Source organism: Lissotriton helveticus, chromosome 11 (genome assembly GCF_964261635.1).
Source record: "Lissotriton helveticus chromosome 11, aLisHel1.1, whole genome shotgun sequence".
Taxonomy (NCBI): domain Eukaryota; kingdom Metazoa; phylum Chordata; class Amphibia; order Caudata; family Salamandridae; genus Lissotriton; species Lissotriton helveticus.
In genome coordinates this window covers 821,494,676-821,517,038 of record NC_136072.1, presented here as the reverse complement: position 1 = coordinate 821,517,038, position 22,363 = coordinate 821,494,676, and the positions used below count along the sequence as shown (strand labels likewise).

The following is a 22,363-nucleotide window of genomic DNA, read 5'->3' as shown; positions in this document are numbered from 1 at the left end:
AACAAAGAAATCAACCTATATCAAAACAAATAAAACAAAACTTATTAATTGCAAGGATATGTATCCAATACCTACAACCCCTCCAACTTGCATAGATATGACCAAGTGCACCTCACCGCAATTTCACTTCGACTGTACGCTTCACCCCCTCCAGCATTTCATGCATGTAGATCATCACACCGACTTACTAAGTAAATACAATCGCAAAGGTTCCCAGATGTCCCTCGGCCTCGAACTGACCGGCAACTCCTCTGCATACGTGGTAAGATTATCTCGACAATAGACTAAATCTGTCAGCCATGCCTTAAGTGTGGGTTTAGATCTGCCGCCCCATGTGATGGCCACTCTGCGCGCCGCCAGTAATAACGCTAATCATACGAAAGTGCCACTCACTCCCCTAACATGCGGCACACAACAGAGCAGACACACCAGCGGAGTGCATTGTACATCCACAGCTACCATCTCCTGTTTGCTACTCACCATTGCACCCCAAAATTCACCCACTGTCCGACAGCCCCACGCCAAATGCATTAAATCTGCCCCGTCCTGTCCACATCTATCACAACACGCAGTCCCTCGTAAACAATACCTGTGCAGTCGTGCTGCGGTATAGTATACTTGATGTATATATTTAAAGTGTATGATCCGAACGTTACCGTTCATACTAAGTTTCCCTGTCATGTCACAAATATACTTCCAATTCTCCTCTGTGATAGGGTTCGGCAGGCACTCGTTCCACCTTTCCCAACTTTTATCGGACACTTTCACAGTTTCATCCTTAATCATCCTATACAGTCTTCATATCAGCTTTTTGTTAGTGGGAGTGGAAAGCACGAATTGCAGCAACAACAGCTCGGGGGGTTCCTGCGGATACGTGGTGTAATGCATCCTGGCCGCGTGCCGCAATCGATGCACTGCAAAACGAAAGCGAAGCAACTGGTTACTGACATATTGCAGCCTCTCCGGCGACATGATCGACCCCTGTGGATAGATATCCTGCATGTGCACAATTTCGGCTTCCCGCAACAGTCTCAGAGGGACCCTCATGTGTAACCAACAAAGCGGCATGATGCTTCAAATGCAGGAGCGATGCATATAACAGCAGTTTCCGCGCTAATCTCCCTATATTCCTCCAGGCTAAAACCGTGGCGTCAACCGCATTGATTTTCGACTTCTGAGTGCCACGTGCATGATGAGTAATGATGCTGTGAAGCGGGATCGGAGCAGCGTCCCCCTCCTCAACTGCCACATGCGGAGTAAAAGCATGGGGTCTGTACCAATAGTAGCCGTATTGGGCCTGTGCGCTCAGGTAGTACACACAAAAGTCTAGAGCCGCAAAACCTCCCCTCTCATACCCTTTGGTAAGAATCGACCACTGCACTCTCGCTGCCTTACCTCCCCATACCAACCATAGCAACTGACTACGAAGATTTTTTTAAAATGCCTTTGTGAGTGCTATTGGAGTATTCACAAAGAAATAGAGAAACCTCGGCAGCACTACCATCTTGACGAGCGCAATTCGGTCTGCTAATGAAAGCGGCAACGTAATCCAGACATCCACCCAGTCTTCTAATTTTGAACATGCCCTTCCATAATTTTCTCGGACCACCACTACCGGTTCACGATGTATCCAGAGACCCAGATATTTAACTGGATCTGTTGCCCACACCAGTGGGAACTCCAAGCTAGGTTGAGCGGTACATGCCGTCAATGGAATTATGTACGACTTATCCCAGTTGATGTGAAGGCCCGATATATAGCCAAACCGGACGTATTCCCGAAGCAATTGTATTAAATATGTAGTCGGCTCACGCACGAAAAGAACCATGTTGTCCGCATATAGCGATATCGCCACCGGTCTGTAATTAAAATTAAGTGCAGTTTCTCTGTGTCGCCGGCGAATTACACAAGCCAACGGCTCCAAAACTATCGCAAACAACCATGGCGACAGCTGGCAACCTTGCCTAGTGCCTCTCTCAATGCAGAACGACTCAGCCTTCCCACTCGTATCCTCGCAGTCAGTGCCGTATATCGTACTTTTATCCACTGTATAAAGAGTGGGGGGAAGCCCATGCGCCGCAACATATAGTGCCATTCCACTGAATCAAATGCCTTGGCCGCATCCAATAACACCACCGCCGCCTCCATACTGGGCTCCAAGACATGAAACATTGAGAAAATCGTGCGGAGGTTGTATGAGGTGAATCTGTCCGGATTAAAACCTACCTGATCGGGCAAGATTAGCCCCTGTAATAATGGCTGCAGTTTGGTTGCCAAGATCTTCGCTAATATCTTGGCGTCTATATTAATGAGCAACAGCGGGCGATAGGACTCGCACCTCTCCGGTGGCTTATCTTTCTTAAGGAGTGATAACCAAGGCCTCTCTCAAGGAAGGCGGCAGTACACTACTCTCATACGCCTCGGCGTACACTTCCAATAGGTGTGGTGTGAGTAGGACAACGTATTTCTTATCAAATTCAACCGTAAGCCTATCTGGGCAGGGCACCTTACCATTGGATAATGCCACAATCGCCATCTTAATGTCCTGCTCGTCTATAGGTAAACAAATATTTCTCTGCACATCCGAGAGCCAGGCACAGGCAATATTATCTAGGTACGCCTCAAATTCCTGCTCCGATGCTTTACTTCGCGACTTATAAAGCTCTGTATAAAAGCCACGAAATTGCTCTACAATATCCTCTGGTATAAAATGCTCCCCCCCCGATCATCAACTATCCTGTCCACCCGAGGTTGTTCCAGTCTCTCCCTAATTTTGAACGCTAGTGTGCGTCCCGGCCTACCCGCCTCCCCATACCGTCTTGCTGCCTGCCTTCTAGTTATATACTTTACCTCCGTATCAGCTAAGTCTTCATATTCCCTGATGAGCTCCTGTATACGAGCTAATGTTCCTGCCTCCGGTTTAATCGAATACTCTTTCCAAATTCCCGTAGTTTACTTTCTGTATTCTGGAGCTGGGTACGTATGTCCTTTAGTATACCCGCCGCCGTCCCTATGCACACACCCTTAATAGTAACCTTAAAGGCCTCCCACAGCGTAGAAGACTCTCTCACTGTCCCTTTGTTGACTGTAAAGTACTGCACTATGGCCTCTCACACTGTCGTCTCGTATATAGGGTCAAGTAACGCTTCGGAGCGCAATCTCCATGTAAAGGGCCGTTTTTCCGCTCCCGGAAACACCACTTCCAGTTTCACCGGGTTGTGGTCCGATCGCGTTCTAGCCAGAGGTGTCACATCTTCAACCCAGTCCATCACCTCTCCCCCAATCAGCCAATAATCCAACCTTGACCAGCTGCCATATACCGGTGTCGCATGTGTACCCTCCCTCACCTGTGGCTATTGTACTCTCCAGACATCATATAGCCCAAATTCCTCCATGGCTCGCTCTACCCATCGAGCCACCTTGGGGGTTCAGTGCGAGATGGGGCTAGATTAGTCCAGTGTCACATTCAGATAGGTATTAAGATCTCCCCCCATATTATACGAGCGTCCGGCCATTCACGCAACTTTCCACAAATGCGGTCCACACAAGACGGGTCATCTAGTATCGGCCCGTACATATTGACAATGGAAACCAGTTTACCATGCATCTTCCCACATACCATCGCACATCTCCCAACCTCATCTGTGTATGTTTGTAACGGCTGAAACGCCACCCGTCTTTTAACCTTAATCAGTACACCTCTCGCATAAGACGAATACGATGCAGCCAGTCGAAAACCCTCTCATCTACTCGCTACCGCCCGCTCAGTATATTTAGTCAGGTGCGTTTCTTGTAGCAAAGCGGTGTGTATCCTGTTTCTGTTCAGGTATGCCACTACCTGCCGCACTTTTTTGGGAGAGTTGAGGCCACGCACATTCCAGGTTAACAGTCTACATCTACCTGCCATCTAATATTGCCAGTCGTGTAAGCAGTAGCATCACATCCAGCACTAGAGGGGCACCAGGCATACCAACACAATTCGGCGTCACTTTCATGCGCCTACAACCAATAAGCATGTATTGCCTACAAAAAAGAACACAACACAAAACAACCAACAACATCTCTCCCCATCTCCCCTCCCCCACCCGCCTCCCACTCCAACCTCCCAATCAGGTCGAGAACAGTCTCCCCCCTTCCCCCCCCTCAACCCATTACTCCTGGTTACCCAATGTACCATAAGGGGAATACCCACATAAGGGAGAGAGGCTCGGCAAGTGGACTCGCACCGAGGTGCGGTTGCCAGAATCGCTATTCGCTCCCTCTGCATGTCTCCTGTAGTATGCAACAAACACTGTTCATTATCCCCCCCCCAATTAGCAATTCAGCGATATAAAAGCTGATGAATCTGCGTCCCCCCCCCCGCCTCTCCCCTCGGCAAGTCCGCCATGGTCCATGACTTCACCGGGCCAGGTCCTTCAATCAACTCAGCAGGTCTCCGATTCAGTCCTCTTAGTCTTGCTCCGCTTCCTCCAACCCCCGATTCCAATATCGCCACTTCGACTGATTTCGGTCTAGGCTTCACCTTGCAAATGTGCTTCGTGAACTTCAGCACCGACTTCGCGTCTATAAAGAAGTGCGATTGTTCCTCATGAGTTATCTTTAATTTGGCTGGGTATAGCATAGCATAGGATACCGATGCTTCTCTCAGCAGTTTTTTCACCGGCACAAACTCCCTCCTCGCCGACTGCACTGCAGGTGTATAATCTGGAAAGAACGATAGCTTGTCTCCTTTATAAACCACTGGCTCTTTGGCTCCGACTTCTCTCAGAATGGTGTCCCTGTCCGCGTAATTTAATAACCGTGCAATGATTGGACGCGGAGGCGCACCCGGTTTAGGTCGCGGCCGTAAGGATTGGTACGCTCTCTCCACTATCCTCACCACTGACAGGGCTGGCCCAAAAAGTTTGCGCAATATTCCATCAATGAAGGGCTCCATCTTGGTTATTGGCGTGGTTTCCAACAGACCAAGAATGCGTATGTTGTTTCGTCTCGAGCGCGCTTCTAAATCTTCATTCTTGGCTCTTATCACCTCCAGCACCTTTTCCATCTGAAGCAACTGCCTGCGTGCCTCGGCTCGTGCATCATGCTCATCCGATACACGGTTCTCAAGAACGTCCTGCCTGTGCTCATGCTTGTCAACTTTCTTTTTAACCATATCAAGTCCCGTTGCCAGAGCATCAATCTTACTATCAATAGTTTTCATCCCTGTCCGCAATTCCAGTAGGATGGATCTCGTATCATCCTCCGCCCCCCATGCGAGGCCCGAGGCACTGGTAGAGGCACTCTGGTCACCCATGCCATCTGCAGTTCGAATTAACCTTTTATTTTCAAACTGCAGTTTCGCCTGCTTTGGCTCAGATTTGCAGATATTTAAAGGCACTGAGGCCAGGCACCCCCGTGAGGTCCCGTTGCAACTTAGTTGGTAGCAGATATATCCACCCTGTCATGGTCAGAGATCCTCTGTACAGCCAGGTCTCCTAGCACCTCTTCACCACGCCTGTGCCCAATTCACCAGCCTCTTCCGCCTACAAGGAGTTGAAGCCTCCTCTCACTGTCTGTGGAGTGACACAAACCTAAGGAAGCGGGACCCCTGAGCAGAGTTCCTTCAGTAACTTTACTTGTAAGTGTGCTCGCAGACAGGTCTAGGCATGGGCAGCTCTCCACAGACCAATGTTGTGTGCACTTCTCGCAGCTACGCGCCTAAGACGGCACCCCCGCAGCCCCCCGCACCTGAGAGATCCCCCGAGGCCCTCCACCCCCGCACGCCCAGTAGATGGATGGGAGTAGGGCAGAGAAGACTCTCGGCAGTATCCCCCAGGGCTGAGGAACAGCACGGAAGCCAGTCAACCCAGGTAATGAGCACCGCTCTAGCCGCAACCCCCCGTGGCCCCGCCGCACAATCCCACGAGGTGCAACACCCCAAGCGGGTTCCGCGACCCACGCCGCCTAGGCCCACCAGGTCCAGCCCTCGCTGGCGCTACACTCCCCACTCGGGGGCGACTCCACTTGGCCGCCTTCCACCTCAGCCGATCCGTCCTCACCAGCTTCTCCTTTCCAGACCTCGCTACTCGAAATCTCCGGCTGGAGCGTACTTCAGGCAGCCCAGCGTGTCCTGCGCCAGTCAGCTCCCGCGTCCAAGAGAGGTCGCTCCACACTCTCAGCGAAGGCCTCCCGCCGCGCCCGTGTTCCCAGGCGACTTCTGTCTCAGCCGCACCTCCGCCACACTGGCATTTCGCTCCGATCTGTAACGCACCACGCCCGACCTCAGTAGTGACGAGTCTCTCGGTGGCCTCCGCCGTCCGACTGCAGGACTACCGCTATACCCCCGCCACAGCTCTTTCAGGACGTTTATCCATGCGGCGCCATTTGCAATTTCCTCCGCAGTCTCGGACTCGTCTGATATCGGATCAGAGCCCGGTTCAAGAGACGCCAAATTTCACCAGTCTGCTCTCCTATCCAGCCTGCATGCCCTGGGGGGTGGGGTCTCACCACACGCAGAGGGGGCTAAAAAGATGGTATTTCCCAGTGATTATTCTGGCGCGCGGAGCTCCCTTAGAAGGCAGACATTCCGCTACGCGCCTAAGCCACGCCCTCCTCTGCAACCAGTACTTATCTGAACAAATGGATTCTGGTGCCTAAACATCTATAAAGATACTGGTTATTTTTACAAATTGGTGTGGATCTCCTTATTGAGTCATGTGTGTCACTTCTGACTATGGTCTTGTACTCCTCTCTAATAAGACCAAGGCTGCTCGACCACACTACGCCATGGAAGAGCACTTTGAGATTGATAGAGCAAGCCCCTGTCCACTCGTGAGGGAACCCCTGGACTCCTTACATGGTACATCTTATTTTGATATATCAAATAAAGAGCCAGCTTTCTACAATAACTAATCATTTTGTGGTGCTGGTTACCATGGGAAAGGATTGCACCTGAAGATACTCTGTGCATGAGCACTTGGAATAGGACTGGACCAGTAACAGGAGGCACCGCTGTCCTCTTTTTGAGTCACAACTAGACTCTGGATGATGGATTTAACCCAGATCTTTTGACTGGGGGAGAATGTTTGCATTGTCAGCATTCCGTCCATCATTTGTTTGCTGTAACACTTTTCACACTAAGTGGGATGGGTATGCCCAGACGTCGGTCCCATACTCACTGTGCCACTGCATTCGAGCTAGCCTGGCTGAAGAAGAGTGACATACCCAGAAACCGGTCCCAGGATGCTCGTTTCTGGTCCAGGGAGGACCTGGCCAGGCAGTTTGGTCTCGACTGTTCCCATGGGGCACAGGTCAAGAATTATTTGCATATGGCTGGGTCCAAACTGGGGTGGCGTAGTGGGCAAAAGAATGATGGATTTAACCCAGATATTTTGACTGGGAGAGAATGTTTGCATTGTCAGCATTCCCTTCCATCATGTGTTTGCTGACTCTCGGACTAAACAAAAAAAGCTTGCTATTGATAGTATCAGGAAATAACCGGACAGTAAGAGGACAACCTGCCTGCACTTAGTAGAAGAACAACTGTCTCAGATGCTGCAAAGTGCGGCTAGCTCTGCTGATACTGCCCAGCCAGTCTGCATACAACCACATTTTTCTATCCAGATCCCGCCCTACCAGGGAGATCTGTTAGTCCGTATCTACTGGTTAAGGAAAGAGCTCAAGACGACTCTGGGACACCTACCTTATGGCAGATTTAGCTCAGGTTCTCCTCCTTTTCTCTGCATCCACCACTTCCATGTCTAGGACAAAATCCTAGGGTGCCCAACAGAATCTCTTGCTCATTACGCTTCAAAACTACATGCAGGGGTGGCAATCTCAGTGTAGCAGGAGTAATGCATTTTGCTGGACACATCCCTTAAGGTATGGGCAAACCTGTGGGTTCCCACAATGTAAGACATCCATCCCTACCCAGCACTTGTGTCACTTTGATATAACCAGGAGACGCAAGCACTTATTCCATCTACCCATGGCCACCTGTCCAAAGAGCAAATTTTTTCTGAGGCAGGGCTTGCCGCTCTCTTTAATAGGCTATTAATTTACAACACCATAGTAGGTCCAGCACCAGGGAACGGGTGTCCCACATTAAACAAAAATAGGAAGAAGAGACCAGCGCAACCGGAGCAGGAAATCAGGAGGAGTGCCCAACCCTTTGGGTTTGTGAGCCGTAGAGTCCCTATTCACCTAGATACAGCCCTGAATATCAGCTCAACTGCATGGCCCGGTACTAAGCACAAACGATTGGCCCGTGGCAAGGTGCGGCCACGGGATGAGAGATGCACTCGGATGGCAAGTGAAGGCGTGACCGAGCCAGATTGTCCAGCAGGTTTGTGTGCCTGGCACCAGGGGGTGGGTGCCCCGCCCTCAACAAAAGAATAAAGAGGCCAACGCAACCAGGTGGGGAATCAGCAGAAGGGCCTAACCCACTGGGCTAACGAGTGGTAGGGCCCCTGCCCACCCAGATACAGGAAGCAACAGCACCAAAACATCTGGGCTGATATTGGACCCGGCTGCCATCTGGTGGACGGGGAGCGAGGCAATGTGCTGCATGCCTCATGCATCTCCCAAGGACTGGTAGAGGGCAGATCTTGACAGCTGCCAAGTGCACGCAAGACCCATAGAAATACAGTGGTGGAACTTATGCTACGGAGACGAAGGCTGGTGCTGCTGGGCGACAACTAAGGGACAACGTCTGTAGTGGGGCCGTGCTCTGAAGACCTGCTTGGGACGATCTACGCAGACAAGAGACGTGCCAGAAGCAGCAACATGGGCAATACTTCCCGCAGAAGGAAAATGGACCCTGGGGCGCGACGGGATCTGCACTGGAGTGTGAGGGGGAAGTCATCTGTACTGACTCCAGAGAAAGACCCTGTGACAGAGGTACCCTGGAGGCTTGTGTCAGGAGCCCCGGGGTACCGCGAATCACTGAATGTCAATCTCGACGTCGTGGAGGGATGCGAGTGAGAATCGGAAGCAGAAGGAGGAGTCAGATGCAGTTTCCAGAGACAGAGGACATCTGCTTTGACAGAGGAAGCACAACGAGAGAAGGCGGATGAGTAGGAGAGAGACGACAACACCAGTGACGGAGGAGGAGCGGTTCCAGGCGTGGAGAAAAGGCAGATCAGCCTAGGGACTATGGGAAGGCGAGACGGGCGAGGCAGCCATTATCAAGCCACGGTCTCAGGCAAGTGACTCATACAACCGCATGCTGCATGAGTAAGTGGATCATGACTCGCGCTAACACCACAGGCTTGGGAGGGGGCACTTTAGAAGATCTTGGAAGCAGGATCATTGAGACAGTGGTCTTGTGTTGATCTGCAGTGTGGAACTACACATTTACGGGGGCGCTAAGTATAAGGGAAGACCTTATTCGATCAGTTTCATTTCCCTCACAACTTCAAATTGCCTTAGGTGGTGACACCCTTGATATTCTTCAGTCACACGATAATGGCGGTGATTTGGCAAAGGACCTGATATTTACCTATTTATATTTACCTATTTATATCAGGACACTAATATGGTGTACAGATATGCCCCTAACATGGATCAGACTGCTTTAACAACAAACAAAATGACATACACCCAACATGCCACCTGGCCTTGTACCAGACGCCCCCATTACTTAGGGAGGGGACTTCAATTGTGTGACTGACGTACATCTGGAAGGATCCTACCCGCTGCAGCAAGACTGCTAGGCAATGCGAGGCCTAGGCCTTTGGGGGACTGGCGGCGCCAATGGGGACTGGTTGATGCCCTACACCCCCACGACTATTCCTACTTCTCTGCCCTACACAAGGTTCCTGTCCTTCTAGACACATCTATGCAGTGCAGACATACAAAGTCTGTGCCTTTGTTTTCCCCAGGGGTACTCCTCTCCAGAGGACTGATAAAAACAAACCCAAGACAATATTGACTTGAAGAAACTGGAAGGATGAAGGAATAAAGGGGAAGAGCTTGTAAAAGAAATACAAGAGTGCTGGGACTGGATGTCCAGTAAAAATCTCAAATAAAGCCCTAAATTGAGTAAATCATATCTGGCCTGCTGCCTCATCTTGTAACACACCCCTCACTATCGGATATGCTACAGGCCATCAATGCGTCCAGAACAGCACTCAAGACGAATACAGACTCCCTGAGCTCTGATCTGTTTCTCTTACGGGAGGACCGCAAACGATTAGCTGAGAGCATCACCACCACTGAGCGGGCTATGGCAGACTTAACACCTACACTTGCATTGACAGAGGACAGCATGAAAACTATGGAATCCAAAATCCGCACACTAGAACTCAGAGCAGAAGATGTGGAGAATTGATCACGCCGCAACAACGTGTAGTTGGACTGAAAGAGAAAGTGGAGGGCACTGACCTGACTGCGTACCTCGAGCGGTTGCTGCGAACTGAAGTGGCTTCGGAGGGCCTTTCTACATTCTTTGACCTCCCAGCGTGCCCCCTCCATGCCAGAAACTCCGCTGCGTCCGGTGGCGGCGCACCTCCTGCATTATAAGGATCATAACCACATCTTTGTACAGGTGTGTCACAAAGGAGAACTGAGTTGAAAACACAGAAGAGAGAATTTTCCAAGAATTCGTGAGGTGCAACAGGAGAGCCTCATCTGTGAAGAGGCTAAGCGCCAGCTCGGCCTTCCGTATGCCATGCTCTTTCCGGCCAGGTTGCAAGTTGTGGCACACCACAGCAGCAAATTCTTTCAGATGCCACAGGAAATCTGGGACTGGCTGGAGCAAAGTCAGCAACAAGGGAAAGCAGACAGCCTACAGAAGCAGCATGCACGCCACTTCTGCTCTCAACGCCGGGAAACACCACGTAGCCTGGCAGCGCCGTCACAAGCTACAGCGCGCCTGATACAGTGGAAAGTGGTGGCACAAATCAGTGAAGGATGCATGGGCCCGCCGACGCTGGAGAGAGAGAGTGGTCGACACGAGTGACTCAGATCATGGGTCAACTAGCTCGCTAGCCACAAGCCTGGTGATCCCCAAGGTGACCCCTAGATCTTCAGACTATCTTATATGAGCAGATTTGTAATAACACTCAGTAGTAGAAGGGGGCAGTAAGAGACATCCCATAATCACGCAGGAACACTGACATCCAAGATATTTATCTCTTATTTAGGTCTGCACTGAAAACACTTTGTAGACTTCGCTGGTGGAGAGTAGAATGCCTGAGACGGAACACTTACCCACCCCCCTACTCTTATTTGCGAGGGAATTCCCTAGTTAGACTAATACAGGTTAATAGTTTGGATGAGGGGGTGTCCTCTTGGATCTGTCTGCTGCGTTCGACACGGTGGATCATAACATCCTTCTCCACCGTGTCGAACAGGCCGGCATCCGAGGCGTGGCACTTGATTGGGTCAGGTCCTTTCTCACTGGTAGAACACAGGCAGTCCGCTTGGGTCCTTTTACGGCAAAAAAATCTCCCACGGCCTGCGGAGTCCCCCAGGGCTCCTCTCTTTCCCCGCTCCTATTTAATTTGTATCTCCGGCCACTGATTCAATCCCTCCTCAAATGGGACATCACAACCTTTAATTATGCTGATGATTTGCAGCTTGTTTTTTCACTCAATTCCCCTCTGGCCATCAACACGTTCCATGCTGTAATGACTCACATACAACTCTGGATGGACCAGAACCAATTAAAACTCAACCCAGGAAAAACTGAGCTTCTCCTTCCCGGCCTCAGCCATATCCACTGGGGCCCTCAGTTCTGGCCGTCGGAGCTTGGTCCCCCCCCCACCCCAGCTAAAACAATAAAAAGTCTGGGCGTAATTATTGACACCGAACTTACCCTCAAAGCCCAAGTCGGAGCGGTAATTTCATCATGCATGTTCCAGCTTCGAAGGATCCGCAAAGTTCGTCACTTCCTCCCCCCTGCGGCACTCACCCAATCTGTTACTTCACTGGTACTTTCACGTCTTGATTTTTCAAACTCTATTTATCACGGCCTTCCACTTTATCTGCTAAATCGCCTCCAGGTCGTCCAAAACCAGGCAGCTCGCCTGATCCATGGACTACCTCGTTGGCAATCCGCTAAACCTCTGCTTCATAGCCTTCACTGGCTCCCTGTGAATCAAAGGGTCGCCTTTAAGGTGGCTTGCCTCACTTTCAAATGTCTTCACTGCCCTAGTCCTGGGTTTCTCAAGTCCCTCATCCGCCCCTACCGCCCTACACTTAATCTACGTTCTGCCCGTAATGACCTACTAATCACCCCAAAAAATAAAACCAAGAAATTCGGTGGCCGCCGTTTCTCTTATTTAGCCCCCACTTTCTGGAATTCCCTCCCCCTGTCCATCAAATCCTCCCTCTCTCTTCTCTCCTTCAGGAAACTCTTAAAGACCCATCTGTTCCCATCCTTGTGTTAGGTTCTGTGTATTTCTGTCTCCTTCACCTGTCTAGCAGCGCCAGGAAGCTTCGGCGTCAGTGCGCTTTACAAATAGCACTTAACATAACATAACATAACTGCCTACTTGTCCTAGGGAGATGGTGTTGGGGAACTTATTATTGCTTTCTTTATTGAGGGGTTTTGTGTCATATCTCTTTGAATGTTATTTATGTGCTACTTGGAGATACGCTGCTTGAGGTTGGGCGGTGGGATTGGAGGTGGACATGCACAGACGTCCTATATTACGATAACAGATGACAGGCGCACTAACGTACAAATGCATATCCTGGAATATACGCGGTATGCACACTATGTCAAAGAGATATAAAGTATTCTCCTACCTTAACAGGAGAGGAGTACAGATAGCACTACTACAAGAGACGCACCTCATAACGAAAGAGGGACAGGCGCTGAAGTGACAATGGCGTGAACAGGCGTTCTAAACAGCATACTTTGCTTACGCTAGAGTGGTCATGATTTGGATTAGAGCAGGGGTTCCATTCCAGGACATAGACACCCTAACAGACGCAGAAGGCTGTTATATAGTAGTGCAAGGCCGATTAGAGGGCTGTGGTCTGAATATGGTGTACAGATATGCCCCTAACATGGATCAGACTGCTTTAACAACAAACAAAATTACATACACCCAACATGCCACCTGGCCTTGTACCAGACGCCCCCATTACTTAGGGAGGGGACTTCAATTGTGTGACTGACGTACATCTGGAAGGATCCTACCCGCTGCAGCAAGACTGCTAGGCAATGCGAGGCCTAGGCCTTTGGGGGACTGGCGGCGCCAATGGGGACTGGTTGATGCCCTACACCCCCACGACTATTCCTACTTCTCTGCCCTACACAAGGTTCCTGTCCTTCTAGACACATCTATGCAGTGCAGACATACAAAGTCTAGTTAGTCCAAACGGTTGAATACTTGGCACAAACTAAATCAGACCACAATCCGGTCCACCTCGGCCTGAAGTGGATACACCCCAGGCCCTCCACTCCTATAAGGAGACTCCAGACAGAATCTTCAGAAGATCCAGTCTTCAGAGAGGGGATTTGAGAGAAGATAGTCCAATACTTTAACAACTACGGAATGGCCTCCACCCACTGGTAAAGAGGGATGCCTTTAAGGCTGTCCTATGGGGCCAATGCATAGTGGAGACCAAAGGATTTTAGACATGCTTCTGAGTGAGGTACCGACTGCGGAGCGAGACCCTCCAGAGCTTGAGCAGAGACGGCCGGGGCAGCCGGAACTGCAGGACGCTAAAGAGAAAGTAGCGATACAGACGGAACGACTTGGATGCTTTGACTTCAGGGGATATTTGAACCCCACACATGTTGAACAGGACAGGTCAGGATCCCTCCTGGCTTGGCTAGCAAACCCGACCAGCCAGGGCTCGCCCGTGGTTAAGCTGGAGGACGAGGAGGGAGACGGGAGGTATACTCCAAAGGGGATCAACAATGTGTTTGCTCAGTACTACTGCAACCTGTATCATAGCACCCCAAGACAAAACGTCACTATAATCCAAGACTACCTGGAGGAGTTATGGCTTCCACAGTTAGGAAGAGATGAGGCAGAGGCACTGAGTGCGGACATATCTTCCCAGGAAGTGAGAGAGGGCATAAAGCAACCCAGGAACAGATGGTTTCCCAGCTGAGTTCCATGCCACCTACTCCGGAGAGCTAGTGCCACGGTTGGTGGCACTATACACATTGGCCAGGACTGCGGGGACGCTACCTGAAAGCACCAGGGAAGCATTCCTAATCCTGGTCCTGAAACCGGAAAAGCCGTCCCACGACCACACGGCCTATAGACCGCTGTCAATGTTAAATATGTACTATAAAATATTGAGAAACATGTTAGCGACCAGGCTCTTACCCCACGTCGCAACTGATCCACCAAGATCAGGCAAGTTTTAACATCAGACGACTGCTGGCCACAGTAGGCGCTGAGGATTAGGATAAAACTACGGCATCTGTGTTGGCAATGGACACAGAGAAGGCATTAAACAGTCTTGAATGGCACTTCCTCTACGATCTGTTGCGAAAGATGGGCTTAGGCGAAGGTTTCCTAGCATGGACAAAATTATTGTATGTGAACCTAACAGCCAGAGTGCGCACGGGGAAGACTATCTCCTTGAGACAGAGTGGAGCGGGAAACGCAACAGGAATGCCCTCTGTCTCCCCTGCTCTTTGCACTTGCTATGGAGCCTCTGGCCTGCTGCGTGCATACAAGATGAGACTACCGGGAAAGGACAGTGCAGGACTCAACACTGCATCGCTTTGTATGCAGATGATCTCCTCCTATTCCTCAGAGACACCGGACAAGACCTACTAGGAGCGAGAAATATCCTGGAATGCTTTGGTCTGCTCTCAGGCTTGAAAGGAAATTGGCCGAAGTCCCGACTCTTCCCCATGACATCCAACGGGCTCCCCCAGATGAGCTAGATCACCTCCAGTGGGAACACAGATGCCTGGCGTACTTAGGAGTAAATATATATCATGATGTCTCTGACCTCTCAGAGAGTAATGTAGGTACAGCGAATCGCTCCCTGATCTCCTCCATGGAGTTCAGGAAACACTACAGTTGTCAGTGGCGGGCAGTGGCCCTTCTGAAAATAGTGGCATTGCCACGATTGTTATACTACTTTGGCACGCTCCTGGTGTGGATCCCCAAGACAATGTTCAGGGGCCTAGACTCACAAGTCATATCGTTTATCTGCAGCACGAGCTACAGACGAGTAGCACTGGCTACGTTACAGCGCTCCACAGTAACTGGACGGCTGGCAGTCCCGGACTTTGGTGCTTACTATATTGCGGCACAGCTAAATTGGCTGATCCAGTGGATGGGGTACAGGGGAAACCCGGACAGGGCCCTGAACCCATTCACACCAGCGTATTCTGCCCCACCAAAATATTCTTGTGTGTAAGACGGCAACCCACTGGACACACCGGAGAGCTCAGAGTCATAGCCAGTTGCTGGGCCAGATTTTTTGCTAAAGGATCTTAGCAGAAGTTCCTATTCTACCGATTTACCCCTATCCATGCAATTACTCTAGTTTGAGGAGTTTAGTGCAGAATTTGAGCCGCTTCGAGGCCACTTCCTCATACACAGGGGCCCTCTCTTTGACATTTAGGAAACACTGGGGTACCGGGTCCACAGAGCCACGGGCGCTCAGCTGCTCTCAGTATGTGGCACTGTCAGCAGGGAAATTCAAAACAGTCTCATACCTTTACAAAGTGATATGTAATGATCAACAGCGACCGATGGAGTCCTTGGGAACGCAATGGGAGAAAGAACTGGAAATCCCAATCCCTGAAGCGGACTGTGAATGCCATATTGGAAAGGATACCAAAGGCCTCGCAAAATGCATGCTTTAAGTTAATAAATTATTATATCTTAAACAGGGCATACCTTACCCCGGTGAGAATTAGGAAATACTTTTATCGGAGTAGGCAGCCTGCCCCCTCTGTGGGAAACTGGAAGGGCATATCCTACACGTGCTCTGGGGGTGTCCCATCCTGGGCACCTTTTGGGAGGTGGTCATAACTGTAGTCGAAACTATCACGGACAGGGATTTTCCTTGAACTCCAAGTCACTGCCTGCTGGGATGGTTCCTGCATACGGCTAAAACAAAAGTATCAGGGAAATCCAAAGATCTTGTTTATGTCCTGGCCAAACGGGAAATTACTAGTAACTGGAAATCGGCAAGAGGGCTGTGTATAGTGACATGGAGGAAAGAACTGGAAAAATAGGTGGGATGTGAAGCCAGACGTGACATCGGCACACTAAACGCAGCCAGGGCTTGGTGAGGACTAGTCGACAACTTGGTGGCAATGGATTCTGATGCCGACGCGGCCTTGCCCTCACGATCAGGATCCCGGAACAGGGAGGAGAGGATGCACATCTAGCGGCCGCACACTTACCACCGCATCCCCATATCCATATCCCATGCATGCTAAGGCACGACGACCTCTAAAGCGTGTATACATGCCACACAAAGCGGACATTGAAGTGAGGAATTGACTCAAGGGAAAAGGTGGGGGGTGAGTTGGGAATGTTAATGATGTTGAATGAAGCAGGGACAACAATGGCACTAAATGGTTCAAGGATACACAGTAACACCAATTGTAACATAATGATGAAATACATTTGTAAAATACGGTTAAAAAGGAAAATCTATTCAACAAAGCCTCAAAGACAGCTGCCAAAGTATTATAAGAATTTCTTAGTGGTCACATAGTTCCACAATATTCATAACTGTCCTGACACTCACTTAAGGTCTTCAGGGTCCTAAGCATCATAAAGCACAAATCACAATGGACAAAGCCATGGTCGGGTATAGTTGTATAAAAAGGAATATACACACTTGTAAGTCAATTCTTACATGTAGATTCCAAAAGCCCACTCTTGAGTTTCAGGGATGGGACCCAGGGTCACTATATCCACGGCAGGCCTAAGCAACATGGAGGAAAACTACCATCTTCTGCAGATACACACTGCTTCTTCCCTGGGCACCCACAGATCTGGTCTCCACACAAGAGAAACAAACAGCGCACAACTTATGGAGAGAAAGTAATGAGCCTAGTTACTGGAGACTGCACGATTTTAACCGGGGGAAAGCTAGTAGGCCAGCTTTTACAAAATCACAGGTAAAGTGTAGGATCGGAGTTCACCCCACTTTTTGCTGCTGTCATTATGTTTTACTGACTAGTCTGACTGGGATCCCGCTAATCAGGACCCCAGTCTCTGTGCTGCTTTCCTAAATTGGACATGGTGAGTCCTTAGGTACCCCCCCCCCAGATTGGCTACTAATGTAGCCTTGTAAGTCCCTAGTATATGGTACTAATGTACCCAGGGCATAGGTACAGCAGGGGTCCCCCATGGGCTGAAGCATGTAGTATGCCACTCATGGGAGACCAGTCAAATTGTGACTACACGCCTGCTATTTCAGCCTGTGTAAGCTGATGCTCGCACCACTTATGACAGATAAGTTTCCTTATATCGGAGGTCACCCCGTAAGGCAGTACTTTCAATCCTGAAGGAAGGGTGGTGGGTTATAGGTGGGAGGGTGCCCCTTCATGAGCAGGCCCCCCCTACAACCTTCGGAGTCCATTCTCCTGGGTTGTAAGTGCATCAGTCATTACAATATATAGACTGGCCATGCGTAAACGGTGTTGGAGGTATGATTCTATGCACTTTAAATTCTGGAGGCCCCCAGTGCTCCCGGTACCAGTCTTCTACACCTGGACAGCAAACTATGGCTGCTGCCGACCAGAGACATGATTCTGCCCTCCTAGGGTGCTGAGCCAATCTCGAGCAGGGGAAGGCAGGACAAGACGTTTCCTGTCACAGGGAGGTGTGACCACCTCCCAGACAGGACTTAGTGTATTGGGACGAGGTGGGGGCGCTTGCCAATGCCACTAGACTGCTTTGAAGGGGACATTTGGTGCCCTTCTTGCATACTCCAGTTCAAACCAGTTCAGGGAGCCATTGGCTCCAATTCAGGCATGAAACTGGACAAAAGACATGGGAGTATCCTCCCCACAGTCCAGCCCCTCCTCTGGAAGGGACCCAGAATCGTCAGAACCCTTTCCTTAGGGTACTTAAGGGCTTACTTGTGGGACAAGATCTGAAACCACTTCAACCGTCTGGGCACTCTGAACTTCACTTTGGAAAACTAGACTGCAACTGGGAAGACTCCTGATGCTCCTGGTCTCGTCATACTGCCAATCGTCTGCCATGTCTGTGCCTGTGCTCCATACAGGTTCTTCACAAGGCCTGTGGACATCCAAGACACCCAAAGGAATCTCCCTTGGTGTGAAGGAGTCACTCCCCTGCATCTGCAGGCACCCCAACAAAGCTGACCAGACTGCTGTTCCTGAGCTCCTACGCACTCTGAAAGGTTCAGCAACACAGGTGGTGGTTCTGCAACTCCTTCGAGGCCTGCACTGTCTTGACAGCAAGTTTGAAGCCAGTATCCCTTATCTGAATCGCTGGAGCAGTCAGGTCCGGACTGGGAACACAAACCGCCCTTGCAATTCTGCCGGACCTACCGCTTCAGGGGTGGGGTGGTTGTTAGTGCTAGTGCAGGAAGCAGCACCGATTCTGCTTTAGCACTGCTGCCAGTTTTGTTAGAGGGGGCTGATATTGCAGCACTGCTGCAAAACCAGCCCCCAGTAACAAAACCGGCCCTGCCGCTAGAAAACCAGCCCCCACCTTTCCTCCCCACATGGAAAATGTCCAGTGCCTGCTATGGCCAGTAGGCCCTGGGAGCAGTACCCCTGTGCACCATATCTACTTGCCATTGCCAAGGCTGGTTGACTCTCTCCTCCAGAGATCTTCGGGCTCCAAGAAGCTCCAGCCTAAAGCATCTCCTGCAGTCAAGATCTTCACCTGCACTGCAACCTTTGTGCCGTAAGCCTTCATCCTTTGGTGAGCTGCTCGAGGTCTTCTTGTGAGTCCTGTGCCTTCGGCCCGTGGGTCCACTTGAGGGTCTTCTTTGGCTCCAGTGAGCTCCCCTGCTTGCTCAGTACCTGCTTTGACTTACCTACTTATGGTGAGTCACTTGGATCTTGCTGGTCCCGACACTGCACCTTTTTGAACGACTACATTGGTTGCCGTTGCCTAGGCTTGTTGGTGTGGTACCCCTGTTGGACACTGACCCCTTGGCTCCGGACACCCGACGTGGGACAGCTCGTGAACCGCTCCTGGTCTTCCACAGCATTGCCTGGTCCTCACAGCTGCAACTTCAAAGGCACTGTCAACCCTCCTACATCTCATACATTTGCTTGCAGGTACCTCTCAACTTGAATTCACCTATGGGTTCCACTAGACTCTTTCACCTTCTTCGCCAGCTGCATCTTTTCGGAAGTCCTCCATTGTGGTCCATAGCGGTTTCCGGTGTCACTTCACATCTATGCACCCAGCATCCCTGGTGTAGGTATCCAGGTTCCTGGGGTATCCACGGGTGGGGTGACTCTCCAATCTTCCATCTTCACAGGGTTTCAGCAGGGTCCACTGGGAAGGGTCCTTCTTTAAAACTACAACTGTGACTTACCCATTGACTTGTATGGAGTATGCAGTCATGTTCCAACTCTGCACACAACCTTCATGGGGTTCTTAGATACTCACCTCAGGTGGTTCAATGGGTCCCCGACTCTTCTACATCTTCTGGGTCCATTCTCGACTTGGGTTGTGGTCCGCATTCCACTATTTTAGTATACGGTTTTGTCTCCCCCGGAGATCACTGTGTATTTGTGCTATTTCCAAAGTATTCCTGTGAATTGTGTTTATATCTCCAAGTAGGAGATATTGCAATGTGTTGAGTGTTTATAATAAATACATATTTTTATAACTACACTATGTAGTTCTTTTTCACTTAACCTGCACTATAAGATTAAATACTGGTAAAATAAGCTATTTTACACTCCTTCTGGGCTAAGCCTGAAGGCTGCTCTCCACAGCTACCACTTAGAGAGCTTTCTAAAGTTGTCTAAGACCACTAAAATCACCATAAGGGTTGTCTGAATTAGTGCAGGGTGCTACACTTACATATGTGAGCACCATGTACTAAGCCAGCCTCCTACATAAAGTGCCTGTGCCCTTATGATGAAACCACTGCCAGAAAGCCACAAAGCAGGGAATGTGGAAGCCAGAGAACCTGGTTAGAGTCCACAACTTGGCAAGCACAGCAGTGCACTTCACACAAATAATGAAGCACCTGCAGTGGATATACAGGTTGGTAAATCTATTGGATGATAAAAAGCAGTACAGACAAAGGCAAACAGGTGATGAATTTTCTGTGGTGCAAGGACTCAAGTCGACTCTACAGACGGTACTCTATGCAATAGCTCCCCTTTAAAAACAGCATAACTTACATGCTTTTAGCTTGGTACATAATTGCCAGCACAATCTCACCCTATACGACCTGCAGAGTATACAAATTCCTACGGCAAACAGCTCCATTGGTTGCCGGTTGTGAACCGGATAGAATTCAAGGCCTTCACAATTGCGTTCAGGGCCCAGAGAGGCAGCTGACCCAACTATATTAAAAAATGCATCTGCCCTTATCAGCAAACGCGCTCTTCAAGATCTAATTCACAGAATCTGCTGTGCGTTCCTCAATTGGCGAAATCTCGCGTTGGGGGCAGGGCCTTTTCAGTATAATCAATTAGATTAGGGAACTCCCTTCCTGATAGACTTCGACTAATTCGGTTTGAAGGGGAGTTCAGGAAAGTTTTAAAGACATAGCTCTTTAGCCTAGGCTAGTCAGGAAAGTACGTAGCGTTGTCCTGCTGTATTCACCCCCCACCCTCTCAGGTCTTGCTTGACTTTGCTAGCACAGGGACACTTCTGTTTGAGGTAGCTGATGTGCTTTATAAATGTATATGTATTGTATTGTACAAACATAGCAGAATACAGGAGTCTACTTTATGAAACTTCATGTCACAACCCTTGATGCATGTCTGAGGTGAAGGGGTATTTGGGGTGGGGTTGGGGAACGGCATGTTGATTGCTCAATACTATAGCAAAAATAAAGTTGAAAGATAGGTCCTCTACATTACTCAGGGGTCGCAGGCTAGACCAGTGCAGATTCATTGGGATCAGACCTGTCTGCATTCGGTCTTTGGTGAACCACACCGCCAAGCCATCACCAACTAGGTTCTTCTTGCCTTGCCCATGGATCTTGAAGTTGACTTGCAGTTCCCAGTCTCTAAGATAGCAGGGCTATTGGAGAAAGAAAATATGATCACCATGGGTCGTTCACCAAAATTACAAAACAACTCGCCCACAGCAAAACACGGTCAAATATGCCATATAAATAACAGTAGAAGCTGTAATGCTGATGCATAGGAAACACCACCACGAAGAAAATAAGAGGACATCTTTCCATGTTAAAAAGTAACAGACCAAACTATAGAAAACAGATGTGGCCAGTCTAGGCAAACTCTCACACTTAGGACAGATATAAATTAGGACAGCCGTAACCCAACCTAGCTGCAATCATGGGATATGTGCACAGGGGAAAAGTGGTAGCCATTAGGAATGTGGTTATCAATTGGCCAAGGGAGTGCATTCTACAGTGGTACTGTAGTTACAGGTAAAATGATGGATGGGTTGTTCATGGAGGATAATTTACTGTACAGGTCGGACTAACTTCTTTTGATCTCCTGACTACTTGACATACAAAGATGACTTTAATCAACAAGTGTTTTTTTCTTTCTTAACAGGAAAGTTTTTACCGTCCAGGCACAGCAATTCAGCAATGGAGACACCCATTAATAGGTGATGATCTGTTCTGAATGCTAATTACCAAAGGAAAGGTTTAATGCTTATGTTGACACCTGTATTCTTTTTCAATAACAGAGGTGTTAGAACTGGGGGTCTCTAGTTGGCAAAGGAGGTACCACTGTCCAAATAGGGACCCTTGATTCTAGTCAGGGTAAGAAGGATACACTCTTTAGATAACCCCTGCTCACCACCTTGGTAGCTTGGCCTGAGCAGTCAAGGCTTATCAAAGGCAATGTGTAAAGTATTTGTACCAACACTCACAGTAACACAGTGAAAACACCACAAACTGGCTACACAACAGTTTAGAAAAATAAAAGGAATTTAATCTAAACTACAAAGACCAAAACGACAAAAATCCAACATACACAGTTCAAGATTATGGTTTCAAAAGAGTTCTTAAAGTTGCGATAAAATAATCCACAGTTGCGTGAAAAGTACACCGTTGCGTCACGTTTAGCCAACAGTACCTTTAAATGCGACAAAGTTCCAAAACAAACTGGTGCAGTGGAAAACCAGCAATGCGTCACTCCTGAGACCTTGGGGAGGCGATGCGACAACCCCGCTGGAATTAGCGGGCGTGTTGCGACGAATCCGGTCTTTATGGGGAGGGAGGCAATACCTTGTATGGATTCCGGTGGGAGGTTCCGTAGGAAAATGCTCGCAAAGGCACG

General features: G+C 49.5%; 1 protein-coding gene across 2 annotated transcripts in view; it reads right to left on the bottom strand.

The window, feature by feature from the left end:
- The window catches only part of LMAN2L (lectin, mannose binding 2 like), a 171,806-nt gene that overhangs the window by 99,223 nt on the left and 50,220 nt on the right, over positions 1-22,363 (bottom strand). For both annotated transcript variants that reach the window (XM_078666971.1, XM_078666972.1), the window contains exon 3: positions 21,011-21,128. In XM_078666971.1, the coding sequence (XP_078523097.1) occupies positions 21,011-21,128 (118 nt within the window). The remainder of the gene's footprint in view (positions 1-21,010; positions 21,129-22,363) is intronic.